This window comes from Bos indicus, chromosome 7, assembly GCF_029378745.1.
Source record: "Bos indicus isolate NIAB-ARS_2022 breed Sahiwal x Tharparkar chromosome 7, NIAB-ARS_B.indTharparkar_mat_pri_1.0, whole genome shotgun sequence".
Classification (NCBI taxonomy): domain Eukaryota; kingdom Metazoa; phylum Chordata; class Mammalia; order Artiodactyla; family Bovidae; genus Bos; species Bos indicus.
Window position 1 is genome coordinate 19,191,626 of NC_091766.1, and position 16,571 is coordinate 19,208,196.

The 16,571-nt window shown below is 56.6% G+C and overlaps 1 protein-coding gene across 4 annotated transcripts in view; it reads left to right on the plus strand.

The window, feature by feature from the left end:
- The window catches only part of DPP9 (dipeptidyl peptidase 9), a 36,807-nt gene that overhangs the window by 8,625 nt on the left and 11,611 nt on the right, over positions 1-16,571 (plus strand). For all 4 annotated transcript variants that reach the window (XM_070793066.1, XM_070793067.1, XM_070793065.1 and 1 more), the window contains 10 exons: positions 4,640-4,752; positions 5,803-5,976; positions 6,058-6,226; positions 7,000-7,113; positions 9,396-9,524; positions 10,991-11,052; positions 12,704-12,804; positions 13,709-13,886; positions 14,122-14,284; positions 16,154-16,233. In XM_070793066.1, the coding sequence (XP_070649167.1) occupies positions 4,640-4,752; positions 5,803-5,976; positions 6,058-6,226; positions 7,000-7,113; positions 9,396-9,524; positions 10,991-11,052; positions 12,704-12,804; positions 13,709-13,886; positions 14,122-14,284; positions 16,154-16,233 (1,283 nt within the window). The remainder of the gene's footprint in view (positions 1-4,639; positions 4,753-5,802; positions 5,977-6,057; positions 6,227-6,999; positions 7,114-9,395; positions 9,525-10,990; positions 11,053-12,703; positions 12,805-13,708; positions 13,887-14,121; positions 14,285-16,153; positions 16,234-16,571) is intronic.

A 16,571-nucleotide genomic window follows, 5' to 3' on the forward strand; every position in this document is an offset into this window, starting at 1 on the left:
GCACACCTGTGGCCTGGACAGCCGGACCCTGGGCTGGCTCCTAGGAGGTGGATGACAGATAACCTATTGAGCAAATGAGTATTACCTGAGGGTCTTCCAGGCCAAGAAAGAATGGCACCAGTCCTGTTCCTTTGGACACAGCCTGACCTGTGATTGTTGATCCGAGGCAGGTTTTTAACCCCAGCTCTGAATCTTCGGGGCCAGGTCACTCTCCACATACCCTCAGCCTGATCCCAGTCAGCCCTTGGTCAGTATTGGAATGAGTGATGGAGCGAACGTACAATTGAAGGTCATCCCCCACCCCATGCTGCCCCCATGCTGCCCCCACATCAAGACCCTGACCAGTGCTGCCCTCATGCCAAGGCCTGTGAACAGTGACCGTGGGGGCTGCCGGATGCTCTCCCTCCCTGCAGAGGCCCACGTGGAGACCAGATGGCAGTTTGGCAGGCGGAGTCAGAGAGAATGGTCTAGAAGGGCAGGTGAGCGGCGGCTGGCTGTTCTTAGAAATCCAGTTGTGCTGGTGTGCCGCCACACCCGTGGGTGTACAGACCATCTCGGGCGGCTTTCGAGCGTAACTGGGACAGAGGTTATGTGGGCTGCACAGCCAAAAATACTTACTGTCTCTGGCCCCTATGGAAAAAAGTTTGCCAGGAGAGATTAGGGCAGGCTTCAGGTTTCATTTACCCTGGGGAGAGGAAAAAGAGAGAACTGAATGCGGCCCAGACTCTGTGACCGTGGCAAGCTACAGCCTCTCTTTTTCTTTTTCCTGTGGTTCCGTGGTCCCCAGTCCCTTCCCTATCCTGCATGCAGTCTCACTTGGGTCCCTAGCTTGCTCAAGTTCAAGTTGCCCTCCCAGGTCAAGATACTTGTTTGAGTGTCCCAGGATAGCTGCTGACACTAGTGACCCCTGACCTGGTGGTTTAAAATGACCGAAGTGTATTTTGTCTCAGTGCTGGAGGCAGAAGTCTGAAATCAGTTTCTTGACCTAGAGCCGGGCGTCTGCAGAGCTGGTCATCTTCCTGAGGCTCAAGGGGTTGGGGGTGTGTTCTTTGTCGCTTCCTGCTCTTGGCAGCCATCGGCGTTCCTCGACTTGTGGCTGCATTGCTGCAGTTTTTGCCTCCCTGGTCACATCGCCTTCTCTCCTGTGTGTCTGAAATCTCCTCACCTCCCTCTTATCAGGCTCATTAGGCCCCCCCTGCATAATCCAGCCCAATCTCCCCATCTCGAGATCTTTACCATAATCCCAATGGTAAAAGCCCTCTTGCCAGGCAGGTACCATGCTCACCAGCTCCCGGAGTTAGGATCTGGGCGTCTTTGGGAGCCATCATTAAGCCAACCACAGAGCTGCCGAAAGGGCAGAAACGCTCTGAGTTACTCTGAGCCTCATAGTAAAGATGTGGGTGTTAGGGACCTCCTCCAGCCCGCCCCGTGCCTCCCAACACTGAGAAGCCTGAGCTAAATGGAGTCCAGGCATCCGCTTCATGTGTTTCTCTCTGCGGCTCCACTCTCACTTCCCACCTGCCTTCTGCTGCCACACTCCCAGGATCGCATGCCTGGTTCCGGCCACCAGCAGAAACTGACCACCTTTCTCTGAATATGATTCGCTCCATGTAGGTCAGATGTCCACTCCTCTGGTCGGCCTCAGCCTGTGCACGGGTCTGGGCCTGGGGTTTGCAGAAGGTTCTGAGAGCCCACCCCAGGGGTCTGGGCCAGCTCCAGACAAGGGCGGTAGAGCCACTGAGACCCCGAAAGGTGCCCAGAACAGCCCAGAGCCATCCCGCTTCTCTTGGGCTAGATCACCCTTGAGCTGATCCAGTGTGTATCACTCAGCACCCTGGGGTGCCCTTGACCTCACGTCACATCCAGGTTCCTGGATCAGGTCTCCCCCGAGCCCCCGTGTATTTATAGTTCAGTGCTGGGGGAGTCCTGGTAGTAAGACACGTTTATGGATTGAACAGAAAGGACCTCCCAAGTTGATGCCCAGCCTGCTCTGGTGCTCTGAGCATGTGGCCTGTGCCCCTGCTCCTCCGGGACCCCTTCCTCCCTGGCGAGCCCCATCACCACCCTTTGGGAAGTCTCTCTTGGAGTCCAGTGCGTGTGGGACAGAGCAGAGAAGAGAACATGCCTGCTGCTGTCCCGGAAGACGGGCTCCGGTTCCAGGGCTCCACTGCTCCTTAGTGGGTTGGCTCTTCCCTGCTGCAAATGGGTGTCACGTGTCCAGTGGAGGAAGGCACTGGGCCCCAGATGGCACTGGGAGTCCCTTCAGGCGTAAGGGAGATCTCTCGTGTTCTGTGTCCAGGTCCTGGGCCACCTGACATGCTGGGGGGCTTTGGGATGGGGTGCTGAGATGGTGGAGCTGGTAAGAGAAGTGACAGCAGAAGTCAGGGGCCGTGCTCAGCCATCCCAGACCCTCACTGTGCACACCGATCCCCACCAACACCAGGGCCTGGGCAGCTGCTTCAGGGAATGTGCCAGAGCGCATGTCCCTTTTCATGTCAGTACTTATTAGTCAGTGGGGAGGGGAGGTGTCTCTGGTGTTCTTTGGTAGGGCTGCACCACCAACTTCCTGTCTGGAAGGCTCGGGCTCCCAGAGAGCCTGTGGACCGGGGCTGTTCAGAGCCCCTGGTGCTTGGTTGAGAATGGCCACCTGCCCCCTCCCAGCTGTCCACGCTGGCCCCCACACTGGGCCTTGTTTGTTGTTTAATTGAGAAGTAATTCACGTCCCATCAAATCCCTTCTCTTAAAGGCAGATGGCACGGTGGTTTTGGGTACAGTCAGTCACAGGATTGCGCAACCATCCTCACTGTCTAGTTCCAGAACATTCCATCACCCAAGGCAATCCCCATCCCCATGAGCGGTCACTCCCCATCCCTGCCCCCAGCCCTGGCAACCACTGACTCGCTTCCTGTCTCTGGACTTGCCTGTTCTGGACATTTTACAAGAAAGGAGTCACCCACCACATGATTCCCGTCCCCATTTGTCTTGTGAACTTCGGAAGGAAGATGTCCCCGTGGGTGGCCTGGGTGGGCGGTATAGAGTCTGTGTCTTGAGCTGAGGGTGAGTCTACCTGCGGCAGCTTAGAGCAGCAGTTCCCAACCTTTTTGGCACCAGGGACCAGTTTCATGGAAGACAGTTTTTCCGCCGACTGGAGGTGGGATGGTTTCAGGAAGATTCTCATGAGGAGCTTGTAACCTGGGTTCCTCTTTTGTGCAGTTCACAGTAGGATTTGCTCCTGAGAGACTAATGCTGCTCATCTGACACGGGGCAGGGCCCAGGTGGTAACACAAGCAATGGGAGCGACTGTAAACACAGATGAAGCTTTGCTCACTAGTGCTCCCCTCCTGATGTGAGGCCTGGTTCCAGACGGGGTTAGGGACCCCTGGCTTAAAGTCCTTAGGTGTTGAATTGTGAACACTTCTCACTTGTACGTCCAAGTTGGCTTTGCATTTTCACTTCTTTACCAGCTATACTTCATGAGTAAACTGTCACGAGTCGAAAATGCAAGTCGCTTGCTGTATTGAGAAGCTACCTATAAGAGTCACTGTGGTGGGATGGGTATTACTTATGAAGCTCTGTTTAGCTCTAGAGGCACCAAACTTGGGGCCCCAGCCTCCAGTCTTAGAAGTGAGGGTGCATATGAGGCCAGGAGACCAGTACCAAACCCAGTCTTCCTCCTGGAGGAGTTTGGGATTGAAAAGGGGTCAAAGAGAGGCGCCCACTCTCTGTGATCCACTGTCGGTCATGGTGCATTCCTGGCCACAACCTGCTTCCAGGGAGCCCTGCCTCAGTCCCCCAGCGTGGTACCTGGAGAGCAGGGACCCCCAGGCTCCCCGAGAGAACCATCCTGCTCCCACAGCCATCATGCCATTGTCCATCAAGGCAAAGACACTTCAGGTTGGAAGATGTGTCCTTGCCGTATTTGCTGCTGTCTGTGCTGAGCGCTCTATATTTCTTCCCTCATTCACCCACACAGAGTTCTCCCCAGGCAGCCACTCTGCTCTACAGATCAGCAGCTCTCAGTCGGGTGCTCCTGCCCCAGGAGACGATGCTCAGTCGTGTCTGGGGACATCCTGTGGTTGTCACACTGATGGGGCTCTTGAGGGTAGGGCCAGGGAGGCTGCTTCACACCCTCCAGTGCCCAGGATGGCCCCGCAGAAGCTGACCAACCTGGTGTCAGCACTGCAGAGCGGGAGGGGCTGGACTTGAATACACTTCTTCCTGTCATTTTGGAGTTTTGCCCTTCCTCTGATCCGAGACTAATTCCTGGCCTTTGCAAGAGCCCATAGTAGAGCAGGATACATGACCGGAGCCCAACCTGTGGGAAGTTGGGGATCACTAACCCCCCTTTGTCCTCTTGGGTGCTTTTTGTTCAGTAACTGAGGCTGACATATTTGGCTCTAACATTTCAGGTGGAAGAGCCTGCTGCTCCTGCTGGCCAGTGTAAATTCTGTCTATGGATTCTCTGGGGAGGGACGTGTGGCCAAGGGGCTGAAGAAGCGGGAGGAGCCAGCCGGGCCCAGTCCCAGGAGCCGTGGGGAGTCTAGGTCCTAGGACTGTCCCACCTGAGGCTCTCTTCCTGCCCTGAGCTAGGCTAGAGTTGGCAAGGGTGCCCACTCTGCTTTTTTCTCTTCCCCACAAGGGATGCCTTATGGCAGCCGAGAGAACTCCCTCCTCTACTCCGAGATCCCCAGGAAGGTCCGCAAGGAGGCGCTGCTGCTTCTGTCGTGGAAGCAGATGCTGGATCACTTCCAGGTGAGCCCCATGGTTGAGTTGGGCCCTCCCTGTGGCTGAGGCGGGCAGGTGCACTTGGCCTCTGAGGGGGTCCCAGCCTTTCCCCTGGGGAGGAGTGCCTGGCCCTGGACACCTGCCCTACGCCCGCCCTCCCCTTCCCCCTGGGCACCCGAACCGCAGCACAGGCTGGTGATGACAGCGCCTGCTGGAAGCACCTCTCCCTTTAAAAGCCTCATCAAAAGCGTGCGAGTAACTTGGGCTTGAGGCCCTTTTATAGACGTTTAACTAATGACCCATGTGGTCCAATTCATCTCGCTTCCAAAGAGGATGTGGCTGGTGAGTGGGGAGAGTGCCTCTTGTACTGGTTTACACTGACTGCTTTTGGATCATAAACATATGACAGTACTCTGGGGAGAGGACCCATGCAGCTCTCTCCTCTCTGCTTGTCGCCTGTCCTGGACAGAAGCCACCAAGCCCACCAGCTCCTATTTGCATGGCTTTCCTTGCAGCAGGGGTGGGGGTGGAGGGTGCTCATTTTGCTTTGGATTCTGCTCTTTAAAAACACATTTCTGGGATCTCTCTTCTGCAGTCCAGTGGTTAGGACTCCATGCTTCCACTGCAGGGGGCAAAGGGTCAATATCTAGTCGGGGAACTAGATCCTGCAGGCCTTGCAACGCTGCCACAGAAAAAGAAATTTAAAAAATAAAAATGTGTTTCTTCCTTTTAATGTTTCTCTGAATTCCCACGTGATGTTCAGAATTCTCCGTGGGGCAGCTGCATGGTGTCCCCCATAATGCACCCGCTCACCTGCCAGCTGCCCCCCCGACCCCAGGTCAGGCATCTGGGTGGTCCTGAATCTGCTGGTCCCCTCCCCCGTGCAGAGAGTGGGAATGTGTGGTGGTGGGTGGAATGAGCTCAAATGTTCTTGCAGAAAGGGGCTGTGATCGAATATGGAGGGCGGGGTTCTGTAGGGTGGCACTGGTTGGGGGCCCGGCCCCATCTGTCTGGGAGAGAGTCAGTGGGGAAAGGGGGCCGGGGCTGCTGACGCCGATGTCCCCCTTGTGTCCCCAGGCCACACCACACCACGGGGTCTACTCCCGGGAGGAGGAACTGCTGCGGGAGCGGAAACGCCTGGGCGTCTTTGGCATCACCTCCTACGACTTCCACAGCGAGAGCGGCCTCTTCCTTTTCCAGGCCAGCAACAGCCTCTTCCACTGCCGGGACGGCGGCAAGAATGGCTTCATGGTGAGCTGCGCTTGCTGGTGGGGAGGGCGGGGGAATGGCTGGGGCATCCCACCCTGCTGAGCCAGGCCCCTCTCTCCGCAGGTGTCCCCCATGAAGCCCCTGGAGATCAAGACCCAGTGTTCGGGGCCACGGATGGACCCTAAGATCTGTCCCGCCGACCCTGCCTTCTTCTCCTTCATCAACAACAGTGACTTGTGGGTGGCCAACATTGAGACGGGCGAGGAGCGGAGGCTGACCTTCTGCCACAAGGGTGAGGCTGGGTTGGGGGTGGGGTGGGGGTGGACTCAGGAGCGACCGGAACACCACCACCACTACCTACCAATCCCCTCCCTGTGTCCCTATGTGGAGGGTGGCGGATGGGAACCCGCTCCCCCTTGTGGTCAGTCCCCACAGCCACCACTCCAGCTTCTGCTGGAGACCCCTGCCCCACCATGCGCCCCCACCAGACCACCAGCACCTGCTCAGAGCCTGGTCTCCCAGCCACTGCAACCCCCCACCCCACCCCCATCGTAGCCCTGTACAAAGTCTAGCTGCCTGGCTTTCTTCTCTGTGAATCACCCGGGCCATGGGGACCTGGCCTGCCCACTAGTTGCTGCCCATCTCAGCCTTCCTACCCCTGCCCTCCTGTCCGCCTCCACACTTCCAGCCCAGAGCTCACCAGATCCGGGCTTGCCTCAGGCCCCTGCCTGCCCTGTGTAATGGCACCCCTGTGCAGACGCCTGTGGAAATCCGAGGGCTATGGCTGATCCCTGCCTACCATCCTGCCCCAGGTCCCGGTGCCCTCTCGATAAGCCTGAGCTTCTCAGCTGGGGCGACTGGGACTGGCCATGTGTTGAGACATTGTTAGCTGTCACAATGGGGAAAGGATGTACCTGGCATGGAGTGGGTGAGGTGGCGATACTGCCCTACACCCCATGGTGCCCAGTACGGCCCCCAGAATGGCCCCCACCGTCAGCAGTACCAGGAGAGCAGCCCTCCTCTGAACCAGACTCCTCATCTCCCATCTGGCTCTGTCCTCTCCAGGCTTGTCCAGTGTCCTCGATGACCCCAAGTCTGCAGGTGTGGCCACCTTTGTCATCCAGGAGGAATTTGACCGCTTCACTGGCTACTGGTGGTGCCCCACAGCCTCTTGGGAGGGTAAGTGCCTCTCTGGTTTAAAAACACTCGTGCACAGGACTTCCCTGGTGATCCAGGGGTTGAGACTCTGCGCTTCCACTGCAGGGGATGTGGGTTTGATCCCTGGCTGGGGAACTAAGATCCCTCATGCTGCAAGGTGCTGCAAAAAAATAAATACACTTCTGCAAATGCTCTTCTATTAATAGAAGCACAGTATACATGCTAGTCTACCCTTCACACTTTTTAAGATCGGCCTCGGCTAGCTTGCTGGTGACACTCAGGCTGCTGTTACAGAATACCACAGCCAGGGCAGCTTATAAACAACACTGTTGCTGGGACTGGGAGTCCACAACCAAGGCAGATTCGTTGCTGGTGAGGGACTTTCCCTAGCTTCCGGGTGCCATCTTATCTCCCTGTCCTCACGTGCTGAAGGGGCAGGGAGCTTTCTGAGATCTCCTTTTTGTAAGGAGCACTAATCCCCTTCATGAGGGCTCCACCCTCATGACCTGGTCACGTCCCGAAGGCCCCACCTTCCAGTACATCACACTGAGTGGTGGGGAGCTAGGATCTATCATTTGAATTCTGGGGGGATGCACACATTCCGTCCGTTGCAATCAGAACACGGAGAATCAGTCCTCTACCTGTGGATGTCTTGGGTGCCACAGCTAGAGAGTAGCCCCACTAGCTGAAACTTGAGAAAGCCCACTTGCAGCAGTGAAGACCTATCACAGCTATAAATTAATTTAAAATAAAAAGAGGAAAGAAAAGAAAATCCCGCCTTAGAGAAATTCCCAGCTGGAAGAGAGATGAGTTGAAGCTACATGCACCTAGAAGTTTGGTGGGTTTTGCCAACAAGTTAGGAAGAAGCCAGAGCAGTGGGCCCTTTTGTATCTGTTTTTCTTAGTTGTGCCTAAGGCCGGATGTGTCACCTTTTCCCTGTTCAGCAGAGCACAGTCTGTCTTCTGAGGGAGGGAACAGTCATTTCCGGGGCCAGTGAGTAGTGTCAGACTCTCCACAGCATGAGCAGAACTGGCCCAGGCCTCTGCTGCTCAGAGTCCCTCTGACCTGAGCGCCAGTGGGCATGGGGCCACAAAACCCAGGATCCTGGGGACCAGGCGTTGGTGTCCACCGCCCCAGCCTTGCACCACCCCATCGGCCATCCACAGCCACCTTTACATCAGCTCACCTTTTCCTTAAGTTGATTGGTAAAGAAAACTTCATGGTCCAACCGTGAATACAAGCTTGGCCTGAAAATTGTGCAGTGGGGAGAAACCAGTGCCCTACACTTTAGCCAGCACCCAGGCAGAGGTTGGATTGTCAGGGTTGGGTAGGCTGCTGGCACTCCCAAGACCTGGCGGGGATCGGCGTGTTTCTGGGGAAGACACTGTCCACACTCCTCCGTCTGGCCAGTGTCTTTCATCACTGTAACACCTGGTGTGCCTGAGGCCCACCAGGGAGAAGGGCTCCAGGTCAGAAGTCGGGGTCGGGTCAGGTCACTCTGCTCATGACTCTGCCTGTCAAAAGCAGGTGACTGTCCCACCCTTCGACATCATGGTCTATAAAATGAGGTCTTCTCCCCTTGTCCCTGTGGGCATGGAGGTGGGCTTCTTCTCTGTGGGGGGCTGTGGTCTCCTGAGTTTTCATGACAACCACAGATGTCTCCGGACATGGCATAGGTCCCTTGGGGACACAGAATGACCCCTGCTGTCATCTGCTGGCCTTGATGACGTCAGGATTCTCACTCTACTATTCTCAGCAGCTCAGAAACCCTCAGATAGAGCCCCCGGCATGCAGGAGCCCAGGGGCACTCACTCCGCTTGCTGTAACCAGCACCCTACAGAGCAGGTGTGGACATCTGCAGGCCAAGTGGGCTTAGCCACATTTGGTGGATGATGTTGGTCTACCCTAGCGAGTTAGATGAGGGTATAAGATGCAGAGGGGACCCTTCTCAGCAACCGAGAAAGGAATGGCTAAGGGCTCCATCCCTTGACCTTGGCACTGGCAGCCCCCATGCCGCTTGCTAAGCCAGCAGCTCCTGGCTACTCGCTTCCTTCTCGTGACAATGTTCACGGCACCCTTTCTTGCCTCGGCCCCGAATGCTGGTCTGCTCGGGTGGGTGTGACCAAGTCCCACAGATGGGCAGCTTGGACGTCACAGCTTGGAGACTGGACGTCCTAGGTGGAGGCATTGGCAGCTTTGGGTGTCTGGGCCCCACCGTGGTGGAGCAGAATCCTGTGTGGGCAGGAGTGGGGGGCAGCGGGGGGATGCCTGGCACCCTCAGCAGGTGCCCGGCTCCTTCCCAGGGTCAGAAGGCTGCAAGACGCTGCGGATCCTGTACGAGGAAGTGGACGAGTCTGAGGTGGAGATCATCCATGTGCCCTCCCCTGCGCTGGAGGAAAGGAAGACGGACTCCTACCGGTACCCCCGGACAGGTGAGGGCCTGGGATAGGTCAGGGCAGCTTGGAGATGTCTGAAGCCTCGTGGAACCCGGTGAGGCACCAACCAGGATGGGCCCACAGGACCCAGGCAGGAATAGACCCAGAGAAGCAGGCTGGGTTCGGGAACAACAGCCGGGCCAGCGCCAGCATCAGTGGTGACTGGCGTCCTGCCTTGGGGCCCAGGAGACAACAGGAGCCCTGGGGAGGTAGTGGAGGGTGTGGCCTCTCTGAAGGCGTGTCGGACACTCATTGCCTTGTGAGAGTACAGTTTGCCCCGTGTCTCAAGAGAAGCCAGAAATCCAGACTCACCCACAAAGTCTACCAATTTATTTTTTTTTAACGTGGACCATTTTTAAAGTTTTTATTGAATTTTTTTATAACATTGCTTCTGTTTTATATTTCAGTTTTGGGCCAAGAGGCTTGTGGAATCTTAGCCTCCTGACCAGGGATCGAACCTGCACCCCCTGCATTGGAAGCTCCGAGTCTTAACCACTGAACTACCAAGTCCCAGAAATCTACCAATTCTTAAACATGTCTCAAATTATTTAAAAATACTTTTAGTGGGACTTCCCTGGCATCCAGTGGTTAAGACTTTGCCTTCCAATGCAGGGGGTGCAGGTTCGATCCCTGGTTGGAGAGCCAAGATCCCACATGCCATGCTAGGCACAGTCACACAATTTTTAAAAAGAAAAACAAACTTGGTGAGCCACACAAAAGACTCATGCAGGCCAGGTTTAGCATCTTTGGGGCCCCCATGGAAGCCTCCAAGAGACTTGTTCCTGCCGACTGTGGGCTGTGCTAGACAGAGCCTTCCTGGGGAGACTTCTAGGCCCTGGTGTGAATGGGGAGGTCAGTCTTTTCCTTCCCTTGCTGGAAAGGTGAGGAAGCAGAGCTCCAAGATACCACCTGCCAGGGTGCTAGAGCCATGGGCCAGAGCTGAGACATGTCATAGGAACTGAATCCCACCCTGGAGAACCTGTCTCGGCTACCCCAGCCTATAGCCTGCCTGCCTCCTGACTGCTGAGCACCAGCTGTTGCCAGACATGGGCCCTGTTTCTGCGTCATGGGTGCTTTTATTAGGGGCGTGTGCCATCTTTGCACCCAGCTTTCAAGGTCTCCCGAGGCAGGGAGATATCTTCCTCCTGTTTTGTGTCCCTCCATGACCCCCGACCAGCCCAGGCCTGATCTCTGTTCTTACACAGCAAATCTGTAGCCACATCACCACTGGGCCCATGGTCCAGGCTCACAGTCAGTCCTGCCTGGGGGCCTTTGTTCCCCAGGCCAGAGAGGGTGACACACCCACAGAGGGACCTTTGGACAGTTGGTGTCTTCCTCCCCTCCCCCCATGTCAGCTGGGTCACAGCCTGGGAGCATCCCCTGCACCCCCAGCTGCCGCCCCAGCACCTCCTGTCAGCCCTCTTGGTCCACCTGCCAGGTCCACCTTGCTTTCATTTCTGCAGGCAGCAAGAACCCCAGGATCGCCTTGAAACTGGCTGAGTTCCAGACTGACAGTCAGGGCAAGGTAAATGTGGCCGGGGCACCTGGAAGAAGCGTCCAGGTGAGGAGGGGAGGCCAGGGTCTCTGCTGGGAGATCAGGTGGCCAGATCAGAAGCACTCCAGGGCAGGTGCTTCTCTGGCCAACTGAACCCAAAAGAGGCTCCACCCAGAGCCCCGGCTTCCAGGCCACACCCTTCCATCCATCACCCTGAACCTGGATTCAGACAGGGAGTGGCCCTGGGGTGTGGAGAGGGGACCCCTGTGAGTGAGCTTTGAGCGGAGGCCCTGCAGGGGTTGGGGTGCCCAGAAGGGCGGGGGTGCAGTCACCTGGAGGATCTGACCTTCGACCAAGGGTACCCCTGTCCCCGCCTCTGGGCAGTTCCTCATCTGTCACTTCAGCAGACGCATCAGTGTTCCGGATCCTTCTCTCCATCACCTAGTCAGCATCACAGATGGGGGTCCTCATCACCCAGGGAGTCACTCTTCAGGATCCATAGCCAGGAGGGCAGGGGAGGCTGTGGGGAGAAGGGTGGAGGCGATGCCCAACTCCATGTGAGGATGTTGGGGGGATGCCCCTCATGTCAGAGATCAAAGCAGGCTGGTGAGCCAGGAAGCCCCTTGTATTTTGGCCAGAATGGCTTCTTGTGTAACATTTCAGAAAAGTACCTGAGATAAACTACACTTATTTTCACGATCTAGGGGTTGGTTTTGGTTTGGGCACGAGTAGGCCCTAACCATGGAGAAGGAAATGGCATCCCACTCCAGTATTCTTGCCTGGAGAATCCCAGGGACGGGGGAGCCTGGTGGGCTGCTGTCTATGGGGTCACACAGAGTCAGACACGACTGAAGCGACTTAGCAGCAACAGCAGCAGCAGCAGGCCCTAACCAAGCCCCTTCTCCACTCCTGACCAGAATGTTCTGGTGGATCCTCCAGGGACCTGCACTAAGCGGCTTTGCTGAGCCCCACCAGCTGTTGTAAATGGTTCCAGGCCCCCCCTCAGATGAGCAGGGTCCTGAGATGGCCGGGGGATTTTGCCTACTAACCCACAGCTGGGGGATGCAGAGGTTGGGGGCAGGCCTGGGTGTGGGATGTGCTGGGCCCTGCTGGCCTCTCTCCCATCCACCCTCCTCAGGAGATGCCCCACTAGCCCTGTGTCACCTCCAGGAAGCCACAGGGGCCAGAGGCTTGTCTTGCCCAAGGCCACCTGGCTCTTCAGCAACAGCCATGCCAGAACCCTTGGTTTCCAGTCAGCAGGCTGTCGCAGCAAAGACCGCTGGGAGGCTTTAGTCCCCAAAGGCTGTCATCTCCTGTTCTGGAGGCTGAAGGTCTGAAACCAAAGTGTCGACAGGGCGGCTTCCTCCGGAGGCCTGGCAGAAGACCTGTCTCTGGCTATCCGAGGCCTGGGAATGCCACCTTCTCCCTGCGTCGTGTCACAAGACAGGATGCATGGCGCCTGTGTCCACATCTCCCCCTATTATAAGGACGCTCATCCTGTGGGTTTGGGCCCCCACACCCCAGACCTCAGTATAACTGCCCCATTTCCAAGTCAGGCCCCCTCCTTAGGTCCCAGGAGTTAGGGCTCCAGTGTGTGGCTCTGGGGAGATACAGCACCTCAGAGCAGTGGCAGCACACGGCCAGGCCGGATGGTAACCCACGTCTGTCTGTTCCCCTTTAGATCGTGTCAACGCAGGAGAAGGAGCTGGTGCAGCCATTCAGCTTGCTGTTCCCGAAGGTCGAGTACCTCGCCAGGGCCGGCTGGACCCAGGACGGCAAGTAGTGAGTGTCATCCCTCAGAATCCAAGACACCCCTCACAGTCATTTCTGCCCTGGGTTGGGCCAGACACACTACACCAGAGCCCCAAAGCATACCCGGGGGCCAGACCTGGCCGGCTGCCCATCACCATGCAGCTCACAAGAATGATTTTTCCATTTTCCAGTGATGCAGGGGCTGGGGATCCAAAGAGGAGTATTTCATCACATGGAAATGATAGGAAATCCATATTTCAGTGTCCAGAGATAAAGCTTTATTGGCACATGGCCACACCTCTGTGGCCACTCACTCCACACAGGCAGAGTTGAGTAGTTGAGAAAGGAACAGTGGCCTGCAATGAGGGCACCTGGTCTGTCTTTCTGTTGAGAGTCAACTTTTCCACCTCTGATGCCAGTAGATCTCTGTCCACAATACACTGAAGTTGGGACTTCCCTGGCAGTCCAGAGGTTAGGACTCGCACTTTCACTGCAAGAGGGCGAGGGTTCAATCCCTGGTCTGGGAACTAAGATCCCGCATGCCGTGCATTACGACAAAAAAAGAAACAAACAGAAAAAAGATTTAAGCTAACTGTCCACTTAGAGCAAGATATGAAGCAAAGGACAAATAAGGGCCGAGGGTTTGGCAGAAGTTGCCCAAGTTCACCAGTGACGCGAGGTGTTTGCAGAACAGCCGGATCGTACAGTTTTGTCAGCACCCACCCCAGCCCCGTCCCCACCACCCCCATCTCCCTCCTGGGCATGCCTGCCAGCCAGGGAGGCTTTATGTACTGCGTAGTCACTTGCTCGAGTGTCACTGAAGCTGACAGAGGAGGAGCCATTCTGACCATGCACACGCATGGGCAGGGGGTGTCAGGCCCCGGCTGGCCTGCACCAGGCCCTGAGTTTCCCGTCCTCCCATCTCACCCTCCAGTGCCTGGGCCATGTTCCTGGACCGGCCCCAGCAGCGCCTCCAGCTGGTCCTCCTGCCCCCAGCACTGTTCATCCCTACCACCGACAACGAGGAGCAGCGGGCGGCCTTCGCCAGGGCTGTGCCCAGGGATGTCCAGCCGTACGTGGTGTATGAGGAGGTCACCGACGTGTGGATCAATGTAAGAGCTGGGGTGTGGGGCCCTGTCCTCGCGCACCTCCTGGTTTCCCATGTCCCTACCCCCAGGCCCCCAGCTCCTCAGTGTGGGGAAGCCAGCTCAGGAGGGAGGGTTGGCGGGGACTGCCCTCTGGCCAGACTGTCCAAGCCTCCGCTTTCTCAAAGAGACACAGCCTGAGTTTCCCCGCACCTGCTCCTGCCACACCCCCCACTCATGACACCTCTCTCTGCCCCGACAGGTTCACGACATCTTCTACCCCTTCCCCCAAGCAGAGGGAGTGGACGAGCTCTGCTTCATCCGTGCCAACGAGTGCAAGACTGGCTTCTGCCACCTGTACAAAGTCACCGCTGTCCTGCGGCCCCGCGGCTATGACTGGACCCAGCCCTTCAGCCCCGGGGATGGTGAGCAAGCCCAACTAATACTTACTCACCACTCTTGCCTGCAGTTCAAGCCAGTGGTTCAGTGCACGGCTTGTTCACGGGTCCCACCCCACAGGGTGTGGGTGTTTGTGATTAAGAGACTGGCCTTTCCCAACGCCGTTCCTGGTCTGGAAGGGCTATCACAGCCATGACTGGTTTCTTTTGGCAGCAGGGTTCATCCAGCACCAACTGCATGCCAAGGCCCTTTGTGTACCAAGGCTGTGCCATCTGGCCCCTTATAGGAGAAGCTGCCTTGCCCTGCACACAGGGAGGGTCACTGTATAAAGAGACAAGTGTGGACATCTCTGCTCTAGAGGGGAGGCAGGCAGACATCAAGAGACGGTGAAAGACACCAGGAGGCCCGGAGCACATCAGTGGATAACGTGACACAGGGCAGAAACCTGTGGCAGAGGTGGCCACACAGTGCTCTAGGCAGAGGGCATAGCCGGTGCAAAGGCCTGGGGACAGGACTAGGCCTGGTGTTGGGGAGGGACAGTGAGGAGGCCCATGTGGCTGGAGCAGAGTAGTTGGCGGGGTAAGGGAGGGAAGGCCTGGTGTGGTCGGTGGGACCCTCTAGGCCGTGAGGAGCATGGGCTTGAACCCAGAAGAAGGTTCAGGAGCTCAGAGTGAGTTGGAGCAAGGCAGGGGGACCAGCAGGCTGTGCCATCACCCAGGCCTGCTGGGGGTCTCACGGGGGTGGCTTGGTAATGAGGGGCACAGAGGCTATAGAGCTGGAGCAGTGCATTGGCAGGGCCGCCAGCCCCAGAGGAGGCCTGTGCGACTCGGCTCCCCATGTGGGCCCAACGGTGCGGGCATCGGGGAAGGTTTGGGGGCAGGCAGTGGCGCACCCACCTTGCAGTGAGTGAGGGACTGAGGAGTGGCTGTCCCTCCTGGGTCCTCTGGTGATGGTCAGTTAGCCCAGGTCTCTGTTCTGTACGCCCTGTGGATCCGTGTGGGGACATCTGCCCCTCCATAGGATACGTTGACAGTAGTTTGGTTCAGACCCAAGAGAATAGAAAGGATCTGTAGCCACTGCTAATAAACTGTTTTTAATATAAAATTTCAAACACATGGCAAGAAACATTACATATTGTTATTTACCTGATAAGACCTCTAAAGCGAGGACTTCCCTGGTGGTCTAGTGGTTGAGAATCCACCTGCCAATGCAGGGGACACAGGTTCAATCCCTGGGTCAGGAGGATTCCACATACTGCGGAGCAACTAAGCCTGTGTGCCCTGGAGCCCATACTTCTCAACAAAAGACGCCACCACAATGAGAAGCCCACTCGCCACAACTAGAGAGAGCCCATGTGTAGCAACAAACATCAAGCATGACCAAAAATAAGTAAATAAATATATAAAAAAAGAGAGAGACCTACCCACCCAAAAAAACCTACTGTAACTCCCCTGAGCCTTTGGTCAGTCCCAGAGTTTAGTCAAGACCTGGTTCCCAACCTATCCTAACCAGTCACAAGTTCAAGGCCTGGAAGGAGGTGGTTTGGCCCGCAGGGTTCTAAAACTGGGTACCTTTTTTTTTTTTTGGCCTTATCAGTCTGCATGTGGAATTTTATCAATAGTTCCCTGACAAGGAATCAAATCTATACCACCTGCAGTGGAAGCTTGGGGTCAGGAGAAGCTCAGAGTCCTAACCACTGTGCCTCCAGGGAAGTCCCCAAAATCGGATGCTTTTGATAAAAATGCAGATCTCAGGTCTGCGTCCCATGGCAGGGGCCCAGCCGGTCCACCTGCCTGTCTCCCAGCTGCCTGGGTTTTGCAGCAAGTCCATTTTGTGCTTTGAGTCTGTGTCACAGCTTCCCCGGGCCCCCTTCACCTCTTTTCCTATCCTTCCAGATGAATTTAAATGTCCCATCAAGGAGGAGATCGCACTGACCAGCGGCGAGTGGGAGGTTTTGGCGAGGCACGGCTCCAAGGTACCCGAGTCTCCACACACGCCTGTACACACACATGTGCACAGACACACACACATGGTCCTGACCCCTCCAGACCCTGGGCGCCTGTGGCTTTCTTCTCCACCCCCATGCCCCGCACCTAGCCACCCGCTCCTGCTCTGCAACTAAGGGCCATGGGGGCTGCACTTGCCACCAGCAGGAGATCCTGGGTCTGGAGGCAGGGTTGTCTGCGTTTCCTTGGATCCTGGTGGGTGGGACCTGGCCCATTCTCCCTGCCATTAGGAGCGTCCACTTGGCCTCCTTCCGCTGCATGAAGCTACCTGTGGACACTGGTGGGGCCCACCGTGGAACTGCCCTGC